The following is an 18,601-nucleotide window of genomic DNA, read 5'->3' as shown; positions in this document are numbered from 1 at the left end:
CTACGGCGACCACGATCGATGGTGACCTCCAGGGCCGCCTTATTATATTTTGCCCACCCGGCCACCGCCGAAATTTGACCTCGACTGATTTGGGCAAAAATCTGTCCAATTTAATATATGCCTATGGTGAACAAGATGGTGACCTCCAAATTTGACCGGGCCCACCCTCAAATTTGGCCCCCTCACCCCAGTACATTGACCTAAGCCGATTTCGGACCAAAATGAACGGACAACATAATTCGATTACGGCGAACACGATATGGTGACCTCCAAATTTTGGTTTGGGTCATGCATGATTTGCCAACCCTCGAAATTTGATTTTGGCCAATTTACATCAAAAGCGATCAATTCCTAATTGCATTGATCATCCTCGCGGTTACCTGTAAAGTTGAACATGACCATTTCCAGAATTTGGCCCACGCTGCCTTCGAAGTTTCACCTTTATAACTGTTATCCAACCATGTATTGTCAGTGCCCGACAAGACGGCAACCACCAAATCGGCCATAGCCATATCAAAATTTGGCCCGTGCTACAGCTAAAAAGACCAAGCTTTCGTACTATAATCCGCCTATAAAAGATAATCCCTACCACATTTTTTTCCTTTTCCTGTAACCTTTCAACTCATCCATTACTGAAGATAATCATGTGTTGTTACAATTTTGTTTTGTTTTTCTATTTATTTCCCGCGTTTTTCTCTGTGCTGCCTTCCGCCTACCTATACAAGCTTTAGGGCCGTCACATCGTCGAGAGTGGAGATGTCAAAAATGGAAATGAGTGAGTCTATGATGAGTGGATCCCGATGAATCAAAATGAGTGAGCTCAAATGCGTCGTGAGTTGAAATGAGTGAGTCCAGATGAGTCTGAGTTCAGATGAGTCGAAGTGAGTGAGCGCAGATGAGTCGCGAGTCAAAATGTGTGAGTCGAAATATATAAGTAAGTTCAGATGAGTCGTAAGTTCAAATGAGTGAGTCCATGATAAGTCTGAGTTCAGATGAGTCGAAGTGAATGAGTGAGTGCAGATGAATCGCGAGTCAAAAATGAGTGAGTCGAGATGAGTGAGTGAGCTCAGATTAGTTATGAGATCTCAGTGAGCCCGAGTGAATCGCCATCATATGCGTGAGTTTGAGTTCATGAGTTTGAGTGAGTCCGGGCCTTGTGAATCTGAGTGAGAGTGAGCCCGCAGATGGACCAAATGTTTCTTGCAGCCACCTCCTTCCAGTAGAATGTAAGAAAAAAAAAAATCAAAAAACGCAGGGGGGAACCGATTGGCGAGGCTCGGGAAGATCAAAAAATTCAAATGATTTGCTGCAACAATAATTGAAACACACTGAAAATCACTCTTTCGCTCATATAAAAATCTAAATATTGTAACATGAATATCAGCTGACCTCACTTTCAGTTCACAGGTTTACACATATATCACAGATGATATTCAAAACGAGGCCTGACACACTCATCCGCAAGCAGAGGGGAGAACTTTTGTTTTATTTTTTGTTTATTTGCTGACTGCATTAAAGTTTGCGCGTCGCTAAACATGCACGAAAGTGGTCTGCACGTCTGCGCTATCTGCACTGTCTGCACTCTCTACCGAAACAGGAACACGTTGCTCCCTGCTCACATCCGCATCGATTGCCATTGACACCAAATAGCAAAATGGTGGCTTCCACAGGCAAGAAACTTGGCAAAAGTGATTTAAAACAGGAAGAAATACTTCAGGCAGTGGTAGCCGCCGACAATTTCAATGACAGGTTCGCTCCTATCACCAAGGACCACCCATGGGTAAAGTGTAATTCCTGCATCCACTGATTATCCGCCTAGACCTTACTGGGTTGTGGCGTCTTTCACCACTCCCACTGTTTCGTCGTGCCTCAACGAAGGCACTGGAGATTGAGCGAACCGAATTGATTAATTTGGGTAGTAATGACATGGCAGCGTCCCGGTTCTAAAATGTTACGGCTTTTCCTCTAGCCCAAATCGTGAAAAGTTTGTCCCTAAGTCGCGGTATGCTTGCCGCTATCCGGCACGGCCATATGTTGTCGTATGAGCACGATCTTGGCGAAGCCCGAAGCGCAAAAAAGAAATAAAAGGGAAAAAAAGGGGGAGGGGGGGGGGGGGGGGGGCAGTAGGACAAAGTGCTTTATCCTGTGCCTCACTCATGTCCCTGTCCTGTTTGCACTTCAGGCTTCGAAAACTGTACCAACTAGCAAAAGAAGCAGCCGCGCTGAATACGTTCATTTCGGCTGCTTTGCTGTTCATTTCATTTATTTATCCCTTAAAAGCCCGATGGCATTACTTAAGGAGGCATGCATTCAAGTTGGGATAGCGGTAGAACAAAGGAAAGAAACAACACCGTATACAGGCAACCAAAAGTAAAGAAATAGAAACAAACATTTAAGTTCAAGAAACAGTATAGGTGGCATTTCAGCATAGAAGTAAAGTTAGCAAAGTTCAATGTCAAGTGACGCGCAGCGCCAAGAAACTAGTTAGTGAAACTATGAAAAGTGGCTAGCTAGTTTGCCACGGAAATCTTGACGATCAGAGCAGGTGATTATATTTAGGTTAGGTTAGGTTATTCCAATGGGGGGAATTAACTGTTTATGGCGAAGGTTCGGGCGCTAATGCGTGTGATGAGATGGCTGTCGTTTCTGTGGTTTCAGCGGGATGAAATTTTCGGGGTCTCTTAAAAAAGGGATGTCTCAAACGATATAAAGAAAGAATGCTAAAGGCATAAACGTGAGATTAGGTGGTGGTTTAAAGTAAAGCTAGTATTTCTTAAGTACTGAGAGGGGACAAAATGGCCTGCTCGGTTTTGAATTGCTTCTAGGTCAGAGGTGAGGTATGCTTGCAAAGGATGCCACAAAGGTGACGCGTATTACCACTTCAGACAAACGAACATTGTGTAGGCCAATATTTTTTACTTCCAGTGATGAATATTTTAGATTGTGTCGGAGGTAACCAAGTGTGCGGGATTCCTTGGAGCAAATGGTTTGGATGTGTGTAGTCTATGATAATGATGACGTAATATGCACTCCTGGGTATTTGTAAGATTGTGTTGGGCTAACGGCAACAGTCTTGATGTAGGGAATGTTGTCGATTAGCGTGCATTTGCGAGAATGCCTCAACATTTACCTAGGTTAAGGGGCATGTACTATTGATCGCACCACAATGCTATAGAGTTTAAGCTCTTTTGAAAGGCAACAGAATTGGTAAAACTCAGGAGGGGCCTGTAAAAGGTGCAGTCAACTGGAGATAATCGTATTGTAGAGTTGATGTTGTTAGATAGGTCATTGATGTAGATGAGAAATAATAGGGGTGGTAAGCATACTCCTTGTGGAACACCAGAGGTTACATTACTAGAGGTGAGCGGCAGTTATTGACGTAGGTAAACTGCTCGCGCTGTTTAAAGAAGTGATAAAGCCAGGTGAGCAAATGTGGAATTTCAGGAGATGAGAGTTTTAGGAGAAAATTATGGGAAACACGGTCGAATGCTTTAGCAAAGTCTAAAAAGATAGCGTCAGTGTCAGCAAGGTCATCCAAATGCTGTAAATTATCATGAGTGGCTTGTACAAACTGGGCCTCGCATGATAGTTGCTTCAGGAAGTGTTGGCTTGGATGGAAATAATGGATTTTAGAGGAGCCATTAGATTAGAGAGAAACGTATCACAGTCTGAAAAAACATACCTGTCACTTGTACTATCTCTGGAACTTAAATGCTTGTTTCTATTTCTTTGCTTTTGGTTGTTTGTGTACGGCATTGTTTTAGTTCTTTCCGAAACCATATGGCCCAGCCGGTTCGCGGCAAGCACATCGCTTGGCAACAGCTTCTCACAATTTGCGCCAAAGGAAGAGTCAAAATGTTGTAGAGCCGAGACACTCGCATGTGATTACTACTCAAATTAAAGTCACAATGTGCTTGCCACAAACAAACAGGGCCATATCTTTTTGGATGAGCGTACTGAACACGTTCGTTTCGGCTGCTTTGCAGTTCCAACAAACCGAACTTAACATCTTGAGCTCCAATTCAGTGCTGCCATGCTCTGCACTTGTCTCCGACTCACTGCAGCATACTTCGCAGCCTGCACTGTTCTCTGCAAAGATCCTTTTTAGTGCGAAAGCATTACTTCACTATCTTCACAGATTTCTGTCGACAGACTGCATTCGCAGGCCGCGTTTGCATACCGCATCATTAAAATCGTGTCCGCAGCAGTTGTGAGTAATTGAGAAGCAGTAGAGGTCAATGAGTGGTCTCAATCGATAGAGGGTGATGTAATGTTGTTGCCGAAAAAATAATTAGGCCAATAACTTAATTAGGTAATTAATTCTGGGCAAGAATATAAAAGTTGTCTGCAGCAATTGTGAGTAATTGAGAAGTGGTAGAGGTTAATTAGTGGTGTCAATCGATAGAGGGTGGCATAATGTGTCAAATAATAATTAGGTCAATAAGTTAATTAGGTAATTAATTACAGGCAGAAAACTCAAATTGATGTCCGCAGCAGTTGTAATTGAGAAGTGGTAGAGGTTAATGAGTGGTGTCAATCAATAGAAGGTGACGTAATGTGTCCAAAAAAATAATCAGGCCAATAATATAATTAGGTAATTAATTAGAGGCAAAAAATGTAAAAGTAAAGGCGAAAATGGTCTCATTAGCCAATAGCTTGGCAGCATATTTGAATGTTTCAAATACTAAAATAGTTAATTAGATCAGTCAATTAAGGTGACATCAAGGATGTGACATCACGCAAACTGAAGTCGAGCCAGAAAAGGGCATAGAAAGGGATTGGCGCACAATTTGAAAGTACCAAAGACTAAAATTGGTAAACAAGATGTGAATTAGTGTGACGTAGAGGATGTGACGCCATGCAACCGGAATTAAAGCTGGAAAAGGGCATAGGAAGGGATTGACGTGCAATTTGAAAGTATGAAAGACTAAAATGGGTAAACAAAAAGTGAATATAGCAACTAGAAGCAACCAGAAGCAACCAACAGAAGCATCCATGCTTTCACATTACTCCAATGAAGATTTTGCAGTGTTCTTCCTTTTTTTTTTCTTTTTTTTTTTTTTTTTCAGTTCCTGGTGTCACTCATGATTTCAAGTCTTTTTATTTTTTATCGATATCACCAGGTCCTCATGCCGCTGGTCAACCGTCCACTCATCGACTACACGCTGCAGTACCTCTGCAATGAGGGCGTACAAGAGACATTCATTTTTTGTGGCTCACACACAGACAAGATCAGAGACTACATCAAGTAGGTGCTTCAGTTGTATGTGGGAAACTTCTTTCATACGTGCTAAAGGCTCACTCAAGATGGATAAAAATTATGCTTGACCATCACATCTTGCTGAAAGATATCATTCCCAGCATGGGTTGCCCAGTTGGTGCATAAGTTCAGATCAATGTCGAATACTGGCAGTGTTGCAAAGTTGAGACATTGTACCAAATGTATCACTCAAGTTTCATAGTAGTGTTATGTTCGCAGTCATTTCATATTTTCTTGCATCAGGTACACACGCTACAGTTGGCAAAAACAATGATGCAAAACCTCTGAGGATTACAGCACAGATGAGCTATTGAGTTCCACAGCATCTGTCATTGCAAAGTTAGTATTATTTGGTTACATCACAGTGTTGTCTGTTTCTAAGTTAGCCAGTTCAGTCTTGCATGAAAAATTAGTTCTAAATAGGATACAGTCGCACGCTAGAAAACACACACAAGTGCTCGCAACTGATTTAGTCTTCTAAGAAGCGTTCATTAGATGGCTTATTGCTAAGACTGCACATGTCATTAAGGTCAAGTAACATTGCTGCAGGCAAACTGATAAATAATTTCCCTTTCTTTTGTGAAGTTGCCCTGACTGAACTTGAAAGTGACGGTTAATTTCAGGCATATAAAACAAAGGTGGCAACTGCACACAGAAGGGCAGGCCACAGCTTATGAACTTTCTGTGTGGATGCATTGGCTGCAACATAATTTAGCCTTTCATGCCAACCAGTAATACCTAAAAAGCTGCTTGAGAATGTGGACTAATGCGTAATGTTGCTGCGACCATTACGTCGCTCGGCTAGCCCAATAACTCGCCGTAAAATGAAAACTAAATATGGAGTATCACGAATTACTACTTCCCAATAAAGTAAACGGTTGCCTCGACCTAAATAATTTCTCTGCCTTACATATTAATATCCGGTCTCTGCGTAACAAGTTTGATGACTTCTCATATTTTGTTGACAGTCTGCAGCACAATTTTGATGCAATTCTGCTAACTGAAACGTGGGCCGTATGCGATGCTGACTTAGTGAAACTGCCCGGCTATGATCCTTGTTTCCTGAATCGCCCCTCTCATGAAGGGGGTGTTGCCACTTACGTAAAGAACAGTGGCCTTCATAGTGAAGTATTACCTGAGTTCTCTATAATGACTCCTGACTGTGAAATGCTCGCACTGAGACTGCGGACAAAATGGTTTCTGTCGTTTTGCAGGCCGCCGTCAGGTGACCCAGATAAGTTCTTAACACATCTCGACAAATTTCTTGATTTTGCCGCTGAAGTCCAATACTCTACTATTATTGGTGGTGACCTCAACATTAATACACTTGAACCTTCTAGTTTAAATCGCCATTTGAATCACACAATTGCTTCCAATGGTTTTACAAACCTTATCACTACACCCACAAGGATAACACCGACGTCACTCAGTACAATTGACCATTTTATAGCAGACATTGTCTCCCCCATCATTTCTGCTGGTACCATTGCTTGTGACCTTAGTGACCACTGTGCCATTTTCGTATTCGTGTCACATGGCTGCTCACCAAGTTACGCACAACCAAATAGTTTTGCTTATCAATGTGTAACTGATGTGACACTTGCCCGATTTCGCGAATCTGTACGCGTTGCAGACTGGAACTGTGTTTTTGCCTATTCTTTTGTTGATGCATCTTATGAGCTCTTTTTTGAAGTATTTTGAAAGACATTTACAATAAGTGTTTTCCCTGGAAAACAAAGAAATCAAACACGAAACTTCGTAAACCTTGGGTGACTCCAACACACGTCAAAATGATGAATCATAAGTCTAGGCTCTTCAAACGCTTTATGTCCACTCGGAACCCTGATCACCTTACAGCTTTCAAAAAATACCGCAACAAGTTAACTAACGAACTGCGAAGATCTAAATTTGCCTATCAATCGCGTATCCTCACTAGCAGGGAAGGTCCGAAAGCATTTTGGAAACTTTTAAATGAATCGTTTCTAAACAAGAATAAAAATACGCACTTAGGTCAGCTTGTGATCGATGGCTTGCCATATTCCCGCTCTTTGCTGGCAGAAAAATTCAATGACTTCTTCACAAGCTTTAGACCGAGTGGTTCCGCGGTCGAAGCACTTCGGTTTCTCCAAAATACAGGTTTAGAAACTTTTGCTTTTCATTTAACGACCAGCGAGGAAGTTTTTAGCGTTATAATGAACCTAAAAGCTACAAGATGCACCGATTTCGATGGCTTCCAAATTAAACCAGTTAAATTTGTTGCGGATCTCTTTGCACCGTGCTTAAGCTACATCTTTAACTTGTCGCTCACATCAGGAATATTTCCTGCACAAATGAAATATGCAAACATAACTGTTATTTTCAAAGGAGGTAATAGAAACAAGATGACAAACTATTGGCCAATTTCTATTCTCCCTGTTTTTTCAAAGGCTCTTGAAAAAGTATTGCTCAAGAGAATCAATGGGTTCTTTTCTAAACGTGCCTTAATAAATGCCAGTCAGTTTGGATTTCGAAAGGGTAAGTCCACGGAACCTGCTTTACTCTTGCAAAAGGAAATTATTATAATATCGAAGCTAAAAGTTTGACCCTTGGTATTTTCATCGACTTACAAAAGCTTTCGACCTTCTTAATCATGAAATACGACTTTGTAAACTTGAAAGCTATGGTGTCCGTGGTCTTTCCCTCCAACTCTTTCGTCCTTATTTAAACAGGCGCCAGCAGGTCGTTTCGGTCGATAATCACAAGTCTAGCTCCCTTTTCATTGAATGTGGTGTCCCACAAGGTAGCCTTCTTGGGCTGTTTCTCTTTAATGTCTATGCTAACGACCTTCTGAGCATAGCCTATCATACAAGTTGTATTCAGTACGCTGACGACGCAAGTTTTTTTCTTAGGGGATCTTCTGCCGATGAACTAATCAATAGTAGTGCAAATCTGGTTCTTTGTGCTCTCCACAAATGGTCCATAGCTACTGGTTTGGTAGTTAACCCTAACAAGACCAAAGCAGTCTTTTTTCGTCCCCTTAGCCTGGATATTACAGTAAACAATACTCTGCATCTAGAAAATAACATTATTGAAATATTAGACAAGTTCAAATCACTCGGTGTTGTATTTGACTCTCGCATGAGGTGGTCTGACCATATAATGTATATTGAAAGCAAGCTCAGTAGATCTGTTGGTTTCCTCTCGAGACTGCGTAACGAATTTTCCCCAAAGCATAAGCTCCTTGTTTATCACGCTATAATTCAATCACACATAAACTACTGTCATCTCGTTTGGGGTACAACATCCAAAACAAATCTAAACATTATACTCGGTCTCCAAAAGAAGGCAATTAGAGTGATCACTGGTGCATGCTACACTGCCCACACAGAAGCATTATTTCCGAAATATAGGATTCATCGTGTGCATACCATGTTTGAGTATCGTCTACTTCACTGTCTTAAATTGTCACCTCAATGCTTAACTGACTTCTTAAAGAATATATCTGGACTGAAGCCTTACGAAAAACCCTTTCACACCAGAAGTAAGCAAATATGGGACGTTTCTCGAACGAGGACGTTATACGGTAACCAGAGCCTTCGTTTTAATTTACCATGCATATTAAATCATTATAGCATACACAACCCAAACATCTTCACCGCCTCAATTAAGGACTTTAAGCTATATTTTATCAATTCCGCACTGTCTCTCTGTACTTTCCGTTCCTTGCCTTAAACATTATTACTAGAATAGTCACTTCATTTTTATTATGTTTTGCCATGTTTTGTGCACACTGTTGCATTATTGTGGGCCGTTAATTTACTGTGCTGGTTTTTAACTTGCTGTTTCATTTGTATATATGTGCTCTTTCTGTGCTTCATAATTTTCATGTTATATATGTATATCTTCACCTTAATGTCAGACGTCCTGTTGCTCTGCCATTACTGGGCCTCGGGCATCTCTCAAGCTATCGTTGTAGCTTTTCGCCCGAGGCCCATTTCCTGTATATTACTGGAAATAAATTTTTTTCAATTCAATTCAATAACTTCTTCAGGAAAGCCTGCCAGCCAGCATGGCCTTGTGATGCGGCTCTGTTGTTTCCCACACTGGTCAGAGGCCACCAACAGTGAGGATAGTAGTGTCTAATCTTGAAAAATTTAAAACACGAGGAATGCTGCAGAGGTTGAGACCATAATGAACAGCAACTGCTGTTGCAGTGCGTGAAATTGGTGCCTACATGTTGTAGGGACTGCGTAACTCATTCTTGCGTTTCCACTCCTACTTTTCCTTGCTTCTCCCCAACAGGGAGTCCAAGTGGTCTGACCCCAAAAGCAAAATGAGCGTGATTGTGATCTCCTCAGAGGACTACCTGTCGGTGGGCGACATGATCCGTGACCTGGATGCCAAGGCCCTCATCCGGTCGGACTTTGTGCTTCTTGACGGGGCCACTGTGGCCAACATGCCGCTGCGGCCCATCATCGACGAACACAGGTGCTTGGCGAGTGCTTGACCGTGCTCCTGTAAGGATCAGCCATTACTCATGAGGTAGCAGTAATGGCTTGTTCCCACACTGACGTAGGGGCTTGCTGGCATATTGAGGCTTGCAGCTAACATTGGGAGGGCATGTTGACAAAACATAAACGAAAAAGAAATTTTTGTGCCCGCAAGTGTGGGATAGAGTGCTGCAGGAATGGCTACACATTTCCTGTCATGACCCAAATATCCATAAGTCTCTTTGCACCCTGCCAAAATATCCCCACAGTTTGACACTCCTCTGTCCAAACATCCGTATGTTTCAGGCTCATTTTGCAAGCAACATTTTGTTTGGGCAGCTGATGAGTGGGAGGGCTTTCACTTACAGAAGATTGCTACAGCACTGTTTACCTCAACATACATGGAGACACAAGTTGCTGGGCTCACTTGGTGCTTCACACTCGTATATGTGGCTCAGGTTGAGTCACAACTATACTGCAGCATACTGCAATGAGCCACCACTTTTATGGTGCTGTTCTGAAGAGACAGTTTTGTTGAGGACAAGACAGCAACAGTTGTGGTGATCTAACAGCTGCAATGTGCCATCCAAAGCAGTGAGTTAGATTTGTTATTGTTATTGTCAAAGCTCTTCAATAGTTCAGTAATTTTATATACATACATAAATGTCGCATAGCTGATTTGGCTCAATTGAAGAAATAAAACATTGCCAACACTGCACAAAGATGAACACTTTCCTTGGCCTGCCTTCAATTTCCTGTTTCTTTGCTGCTGTTTGTATTTGCTTAACCTGTCTCTGTATAACAGCTGACACAGGTGTGCACAAACTTAGAGCAGTGCAATGCTTCCCTGGGTTAAAAATCAAATAAATTACTTTGTACTGCTGTAAGAAGATCAAGTATTGACAAACATAACGGTGTTTCCTTACTCTATACCTGATTAGAGGGCCCTGTGACCCTACTTATCTAACGAAGTAACATTCTGTGTGGCCATCTGATGAACACAGGAATTTTCGTTTGTTACAAGAAGCTGCGGTATTGAAGCTATTGACCTTACAGAGTGTCTCCCCATACACAGCTGCTGCTGCTGCGGCTGTAAAATGACGGCATGCATTGACTGAAATTCGTTACAAATTTGACCTTCTTTTCTGAGCACCCTAGTTGGAACAAGTTTGGAAGCCAGGTTTTTCTTGACTAGTAAAATGTGCTTTGTTGTGGTCCCCGCAGGAAGACGGTGGCGAGGGACAAAGGTGCTCTGATGACACTGGTGTATCGGCGGCTGCCCCCGTGGCACCGTCGCCGCTGCCGCGAGGATGACAGTGTGGTCGCCGTCAACCCAGAGACGGGGAAGCTACTGCACCACATCAAGAGCAGCACCACTAGCAAGTGTGACTTCCCTCTGGTCAGTGTTGCACTACAGGACTGTCACAGGGCTACACTAGTGTTGCATTGCATGTGCGCATGTGATGGGGCGACACTGCATACACAGTGAACAGCAAACAGACTAGATGAGCCATATAGACGTGTGGATGCAAGAGAAATGGACAATGGTGCCAGTATGGCAAGATGGATTCTAAAGAGGTGTGCGAAAAGCCACTGGAACGCCATTTATTGACTGAAAAGGCATGCAGCACTGCCCAGCTAGTGGGCTGATATGCGGCCTTTAGCCGCTGTTGCCACAGGCTCCAGCTGTGGAGCCTATTCGAATAAAACATGCAAGTCCAAGAGTGTCCACATAAACGAGCACCGAACACCATACACTTACATGAATGTTTGTGAGCAGCACCCCAGGTTTCCAGATTTCCAAGTTGAGATGAAATCTGCTATATTTGTGAGGGAAATTAAGGCCACTGGGCATGAGTGCACAAAATGATTGTTATTTGATGTGAAAAAAAAAAAGGGGGGGGGGGACGTTAGGAATTATTTTGCAGTGAGCACATCTTTGCTTCGTGTTTGGTGATGTAAACATGAACAATATCAATGGAAGGAAAGAAGTCTTGGGCCTAACATCTGCGTTATTCGAAATTACGTAGCCATATGCAATTTTCCTTCCATACTGATTTTATTTTTATCCAGTTACAGATAAAGTAAAAATGAATATTGAAATTAACTTTTAAATGCGGTAAAATCTAACCTCAGCGTTCAAAGAACCAGGAAAAAATAAAATGTTCAAATTATTTGAATAGTCCAAAAAAAATATTGCCGCAATCTGCTCACGGTAACTCTATCTAATGATTGCCTGGAATACGGTTGCCTATGCGTTTGAGATGGAAACTAAGTGACGGTGACAGCTTTTTTTGCGGTCTAGGCACGTGGTTTACATTTTCACACACTGTCAGGAATTTCCAAGATTTGTTCCAAAATCTTAAGTGCCTCAGTGGCCCATTTCACAGCACAACGCAGTGACAATGACGTTCTTCCACAAATGACCTCATTGCGTTATTAGCATGCCTCACCACAGATACTTCAAGGCAAAGCACCCTCAGAACAAGATGGGTCAGCACGCTCAAAGAGCAGAAGAAGCAAGTGAATGCAAGAGAGAGAAATATGTGAAGGCATTAGAACACCCTGATGCCATCCCAGTATAAAAGGCCGGTGATGCTCAAAACAACATTTGAAGTGGCGGAACTGCTCAATTGGTCTGTCTGAGGCAGAGGCAGTATGGCATAAATTTAAAAGAAGCAAAACAGAAACTGCTGCCAGGCTCTGTTTTGGCAGTGGCAGACTTCGACTATCATCACTCCAGCCATAGCGCACACGTCTGAGGTGTACAAGCACAGGTAAGCTCTAGGGCGGTGTAGTTCATACAAGTTAACTGATGTCAGCTCACTTATGGCTGAATTAATGACCATCTGATGCCATATAGACTTAATGAGCGTCTGAAAGCACCACACTTTTAGTCAGTTATCTCAGCGTCCTAATTAACAAGTTTTTTACCTGAAGTACTGAGTACTTCAGGTAACTGAACAAAATTAGTTTGATCCTTGTGAAGGAATTCCAAACTTTGTGCATGGGCAAACAGGAAGAGGCAAACAGGACTGACAGAGATTCTTCGTGGTAATGTCAAGTTAGCGTCCATAGTATTCAGTACGCTACAGTAGGAGGTAAACTGTTTTGCGACTTATCTCGGCAATGCCTTGGTCTTCCATTACGAGCATTAAAATAATTCAGCAAATAATAATACCTGTGCAAAAAAATTTTGTTACCTGCATTCTCTACCAGTTAGGTATATCAAAATAAAAGTGCCGTCTAGACGTTAAAATACTTAAAGTATGCCTGTAAGTGTAATCTTTGAGTGTAGGGAACCTCTGAGGCTATTCCCACCGAAATCCATGATGGCCGAAAAAACACTGGGTCATTTGGCATGGAATGACCCGATTAAACTTGTACCTTTGCGCCTTTGAAATTCGCAGTCACTCAGAATGTGAATTGCTGTGTTACTAAGCTAAGGAGGTATGCGGCTGTGAAAGCTTTGGTGAAGCTCTAGGCATAAGTTCTAAACTACAGCGCAACTTCTATGATTAGGTTTTAATTTGTTGTAATTTTTCAGTATTGAATGCTGAAAAGTTTTGCAAATACAGTCGAACCCGGATATATCGAACTTGAAGGGGATCGCGAAATAGTTCGAGATATATCGATAATTCGATATACAGAAATCGGCTTGGGACGGCACTTACGATGCGAAAAAATGATACCATATTTGCCGCGTAATCAACTCACCAACTCACTCGCATAATGAACCCACCCTCCGCTTTTGCACTCGAGAATTTGGAAAAAAAAAAAAAAAAAGCGTTAAGGCCAGCTCGCTCACATGCAAGCGATCTCAGCGACGAGCGGGAGTGACAGAGCAAAACATTTCCAACTTGTTGGAACTGCATCCCTGGCAGCTCAAAACGAGTTCTGTGTCGTCGCAGTCACGGCGGAAATCGCCAACTTTTTCGCTTGCTTGTTGTAGTCAGTTTCGGTCGGCTCATCCACAGCTCATTTCTTGGCAGCGTGCCGAGATGCTGCGCAGCGATAACGTCGCCGCGTGTTTATCTTTTGATAGCTCCTGCGGTGGCGGGGATCGAACTTGGCAGACTGCCCATGATGGCTTGATTGCACAAGCCTGGTTCGGTTTATCACGCCGCACCTGGGGCAGGCGTAGACCACTGCCACAAAATCAGTGGAAAGCGTGATACAATTGCTGCAAATGCTGTTTGAAGCGAAAAATGCTAAAAGCCATGTCATGATCGCAGCTGACCGCATGCTTTCGTTGATTCATACATGCAAGGATAAACGACTCTCGCAAAAGCAAAAAAAAAAAAAAAAAGCAGCTTCGTAACGCCATATCTTACGCTACGCCGCGCGTACAACACAACGATAAAATAGACGACTCTCGCAAAAGAGAAAAAAAAAAAGATCTGCCGTTTCTTAACTGACGCCGCCGCGCGCAGGGGGTTCGCAACACACGCTGGAGAAAGCGTCCGACGTTCTGTCTGAAAACGGGCCGAGCTGGCTTGGCGCATGCGTAACGCATGCTACTGCGAACGAAGGCCGGGAAAGAGGAAGGAGAGAGATAGGTAGGCAAAAGAATGGGCACACCCTTGCGCTTCGCTCTATCGCGTTTTTCCCCTCTCGTTCCCACCGGTTCTCTCTCGTTCATTCACACACATCTTGCAAACGTCACGTGCTGGCGCGCAGGAAACGATAACAACCGCAAATACGCGCGCATTTGGGGAATGGGCGCGGCGCTGCCCTAGCCGAATTGTCCCCCCTCATTCCTTCCGCGTGTGACTTGAAAACGTCACGCGGCAAACGGCCGAGGGTGATGCGATCGTCTTTGGGAAAGGCACACTTTCCAGTGCGTGGTGCGGAGTTCGATATATCGAACTACCGGTGAAATTGAGTTCGATATATGACGCGGCTTTCCTATACTTTTACATGGGATTTTCAAGGGGATAATCCGTGAGTTCGATATAGCCAAAATTCGATATATCCGGGTTCGATATATCCGGGTTTGACTGTAAACATTTTCTGCTCAATTTGACCTGCAGTGAATTTTGGCTGTTCGATGTCATCCAGCTTGAAAAGGTTAAACAGCCTCTGGCTGCACTGCTGTCCTGACCTCACAGTGAAATGCTGTGGTGTGTCTGATCGACACTCATTAACCTAACATGCTTGATATTGCGCTTGTAATAACGGAAAGCACATGCACTTGTACAGTCGAACTGAGATAATTCGAATTTTGGTTATATTGAACTGAAGGAATATCCCCTTGAAAATCCCATGTAGAAGTATAGGAAAGCTTCGTCGTATATCGAACTCCAATTTCACCGTTTATTCGATATATCGAACTCCGCACCACGCACTGCAAGGTGCGCCTTCCTCAAAGACGATCGCATCACCCTCAGCCGTTTGCCGCATGACATTTTCAAGCTATATACAAAAGGAACGAGAGAGACAAGCTCGGCGACTACTGCTCTAGAGCCGCACCGCGCCCTTTCTCCAAAGGCGCGCGCATCTGCAGTGATCGATTGCCGCACGCCAGCACATAACATTTGCAAGCCATGTCCATGAAGGAATGAGAAGGAACGGGATTGACAATGGTCGGTACGGTGCAGACTTATCCAATGCAGCCATGGTGTTCGGGAAAGCAGGAACGATAGAGCGAAGCGTAAGAGTGTGCCCATTTTTCTGCCGAGCTTTCTCTCTCTCCATCTCTCTCTTTCCCTGTCTTCATTAGCAATAGCACGCACCATGCATGCGCCGACAAGCCAGCTCAGAACGTCGGATGCTTCCTCCAATGTGTTTTGTGAACCCTCTGTGCATGGCAGGTGGCGACGTGCAATGCGCATCTTGTGCGTATTGTGTCGTCGTGCTGAAAGTGCGTCGTACCGTAAGCTATGGCAGGTGTGGAGTTTAAGAAGTGGGAGATGTTTCTCTTTTTTTTTATCTTGTGGGAGTTATTCATCCTTGTCGTCGGGCTGAACATGCGGCGTAGCAAAAGCTATGGCGGCTGCGGACGTTAGGAAGCAGCAGAATTTTTTTTTTTGGCAAGAGTCGTCCATCCTTGCATCTATGAGTCAACGAAAGCACGCGGTCAGCTGGGATCATTGCACCAGCTTTTAGCATTGCTCGCTTCAAACGGCATCTGCAGCTATCATGCTTTCCAATGATTTTGTGGCAGTGGACTCCGCCGGCCCTAAGCGTGGCATGATAAATCGAACCAGGCTTGTGCAATTAAGCCATCACGGGCACTCTGTTAAGTTTGCTCCCTGCCACCGCAGGATCTAACATTAAAAGTATAGTCAAAAGGTAAACACGCCGTGACATTATTGCTGCGCAGCATCTTGGCGCGCTGCCAATAAATGAGCTGTGCATGCGACGGCCGAAACGGAGGGACGCGCCACCGACTAGCGTCTTTCATTTTTTCAAAAATTCTCGGCGGCAGAAGGCAGGGTGGGTTCATTATACAATTGGTTTGATTACGTGACAAACGGTATCATTTTGCGCAATCACAAGTGGTGTCTCAAGCCGATTTTTGTATATCAAATTATAGATATATCAAACTATTTCGCGATCCCCTTCGAGTTCGATATATTCCGGTTTGACAGTATTGCTGGGCCTTACATCTGTTGTTCAGTCCCACCCAAAGAGGAATTGAAGACTGCTATGGCACAGCTTCTTGGTACTTGCAGCTTGTGTGCGAACACATCGACAGAGGAAGTGAACAGGAGTCAGTCTTCTCGCGGTTGGTTGACAGCAGTAGCTGAGTAGTTAGCCTCTTGGCTACTGGACTGGTGTACTTGGACTTGAATCCAGTTGCAGCAGCTTGTGATAGAGGTGAAACGCATAAGGTAGCCCTATTAGCCCGAATGGCTTTCGGACATTAAGCTCCCCGCATATGTACCTACCTGTTGTTGCTGTTTTCGGTCACACTTGCACATTGAAAACCAAGTTTTAGGCGCCATCGTTGCAGTCAGAGTTGAATAGTCTGAGTTGTTTGTGTGCAGAAGCACGCGCTAGTTTGGTGCTTCACATTTTTTGTGCCATCTAATTTGACCCTCAGTAATAGTATTCAAAAGGTTCAGTTTCCAACTGCTAGTGGATGAGTATTACTTCATCTTTTAGCTGTTGGAAATCTAACTTCCTATGAGTCCATGCGATGGGAAAAGTCAATCACACAGCAAAAGCTGTGGAGCCAGTCTACATCGCTGCATGCAGTGATGTCCTGTGGGCTGCCTTCGCCTACAGGCGTGTGCTTGGTAGTTTTTTGCGAAATTGCACGTCAGATGCCATCAAATGTCAGTTTCGACTAACTGTTTAAAGCAGCATGAAAATTGGTATGGTGTGCGGAATTTCAACTAGTTGCTGAAAACTAAAGCCTCAGAACAGCCAAGCATTGTTGACATGCTGAGAGGGAAAAATTCCTTAAGATGGCGCCGAGATTTATCTGCTGGTTTTTGTTGAAATTAAGCTGAATTTATGGACCAACCGCGAAGCCTGCAGTGTGGTGAAGCCAACACTTAAAGGCTCAGTGGGCTACTGCTCATTAGGTGTGTACTGCTTCTGAGATGGCATCTTACGTCTTGCGCTTTGGCTAGGTGTCTAGGCAAAGCCTTTTAATTTTTGAACTTTGAAAAGTAGGGAAGCTGATATCAGTGCCTTATGACAGCAATGAGTATGGTCCCTTGTTATGAAAACATTAGGTCAAGTTTTTGGGTTATATTTTTCAGCAAACGTAATTACCTAATCCTGTGAATAATTTTCATGAGGTCCTGTAGACGTCGAGTGCTTGTGCAAGTGTCCAGTGGGCCTTGGAAGTGTAATGGTTGGTTGGTTTGTAGGGTTTAACGTCCCAAAGCGACTCGGGCTGTGAGAGACTGCATAGTGGAGGACTCCGGAAATATTGACCACCTGGGGTTCTACACTGACATCACACAGCACATGGACGCCACTCCTTTTCGCCGCCATCGAAACACTGCCGCCGAGGCCGGGGTTCGATCTCGCTTCCAAGGGCACAGTAGTCGAGCGCCTTAGCCACTGCGCCACCCCTGCGGGGCAGAAGTGTAATAGAAAATGATGATAGTGGTGAGTTTGTGCACAATGGATCTCCCTGTTTTTATGGTCATGTTTTCGTGAGAGTGTTCTTTCATTTAAGCATTTAGCATTGACATTCGGAATATCAGAAAATATTCTGTATATATTTTGCAGCCAAATCTTATCATTCTTTCTTGGTTTGCAACAAAAAAATTGCTTTCTTCACAGTCTTGGCTCATTGCATAGCCAGGTCTGCAATAGGTCATCAGATACAAGTTAGCATTCTTTTTTTTGCAGTGTTTGGAAAAGTAAAGCTGCACTTCTCTGCTTCATTGGTCTCTTATTCTTGTCACACATTATTTTGCAGAGCATCTTCCAAGGGCAGTCACGCGTGTCCCTCCACCATGACCTTCAAGACTGCCGTATTGCCGTCTGCTCGCCACATGTGCCACCCATCTTTGCCGACAACTTCGACTACCAGACGCGCCTCGACTTTGTGCGGGGCATCTTGGAACATGAAGAGGTGAGTGATAGGGTCATAACGATGTTTCTTATGTCTGTGTTTTAAATGCTATGATTAATGATTAGATCTGAGTGAGTTAATGTAGGCTAGCCATGCTGAAGAAACCCCAGAGCACCACTTGTTGCCAGTCGTGGCAGACACCAAGAGCAGAGGATTCAGAACTGCTGTTCTTGACCCTTTCCAATTATCGTGGAATTCTCCATTCCAATTGCGCTTGTATGCTCTCCTTTGTAAGTGACGACTTGCTTTCCAAAGTGGAGTACAGTTGAACCCCGCACACATAATAATAAAGACCATAAGTATGAATTGCTCGATGGAACAAATTATTTT

The 18,601-nt window shown here is 43.6% G+C and overlaps 1 protein-coding gene across 2 annotated transcripts in view; it reads left to right on the top strand.

Moving 5' to 3' along the window:
• Positions 1-1,604: 1,604 nt before the first annotated feature.
• The window catches only part of LOC146200240 (translation initiation factor eIF2B subunit epsilon-like), a 68,623-nt gene continuing 51,626 nt past the window's right edge, over positions 1,605-18,601 (top strand). Inside the window, exons 1-5 of one of the 2 annotated variants that reach the window (XM_084595429.1) lie at positions 1,605-1,780; positions 5,124-5,248; positions 9,542-9,727; positions 10,954-11,128; positions 18,116-18,271. In XM_084595429.1, the coding sequence (XP_084451555.1) occupies positions 1,655-1,780; positions 5,124-5,248; positions 9,542-9,727; positions 10,954-11,128; positions 18,116-18,271 (768 nt within the window). In that variant the 5' untranslated portion in view covers positions 1,605-1,654. The remainder of the gene's footprint in view (positions 1,781-5,123; positions 5,249-9,541; positions 9,728-10,953; positions 11,129-18,115; positions 18,272-18,601) is intronic. The other variant, XM_084595430.1, reaches the window with a different exon arrangement.

The sequence above is a fragment of the Amblyomma maculatum genome, chromosome 2, assembly GCF_055883805.1.
Source record: "Amblyomma maculatum isolate TAMU_Amacu chromosome 2, ASM5588380v1, whole genome shotgun sequence".
NCBI classification, from domain to species: domain Eukaryota; kingdom Metazoa; phylum Arthropoda; class Arachnida; order Ixodida; family Ixodidae; genus Amblyomma; species Amblyomma maculatum.
Note: the sequence above shows the minus strand (reverse complement) of the source record. Positions and strands in the feature narration are given on the sequence as shown.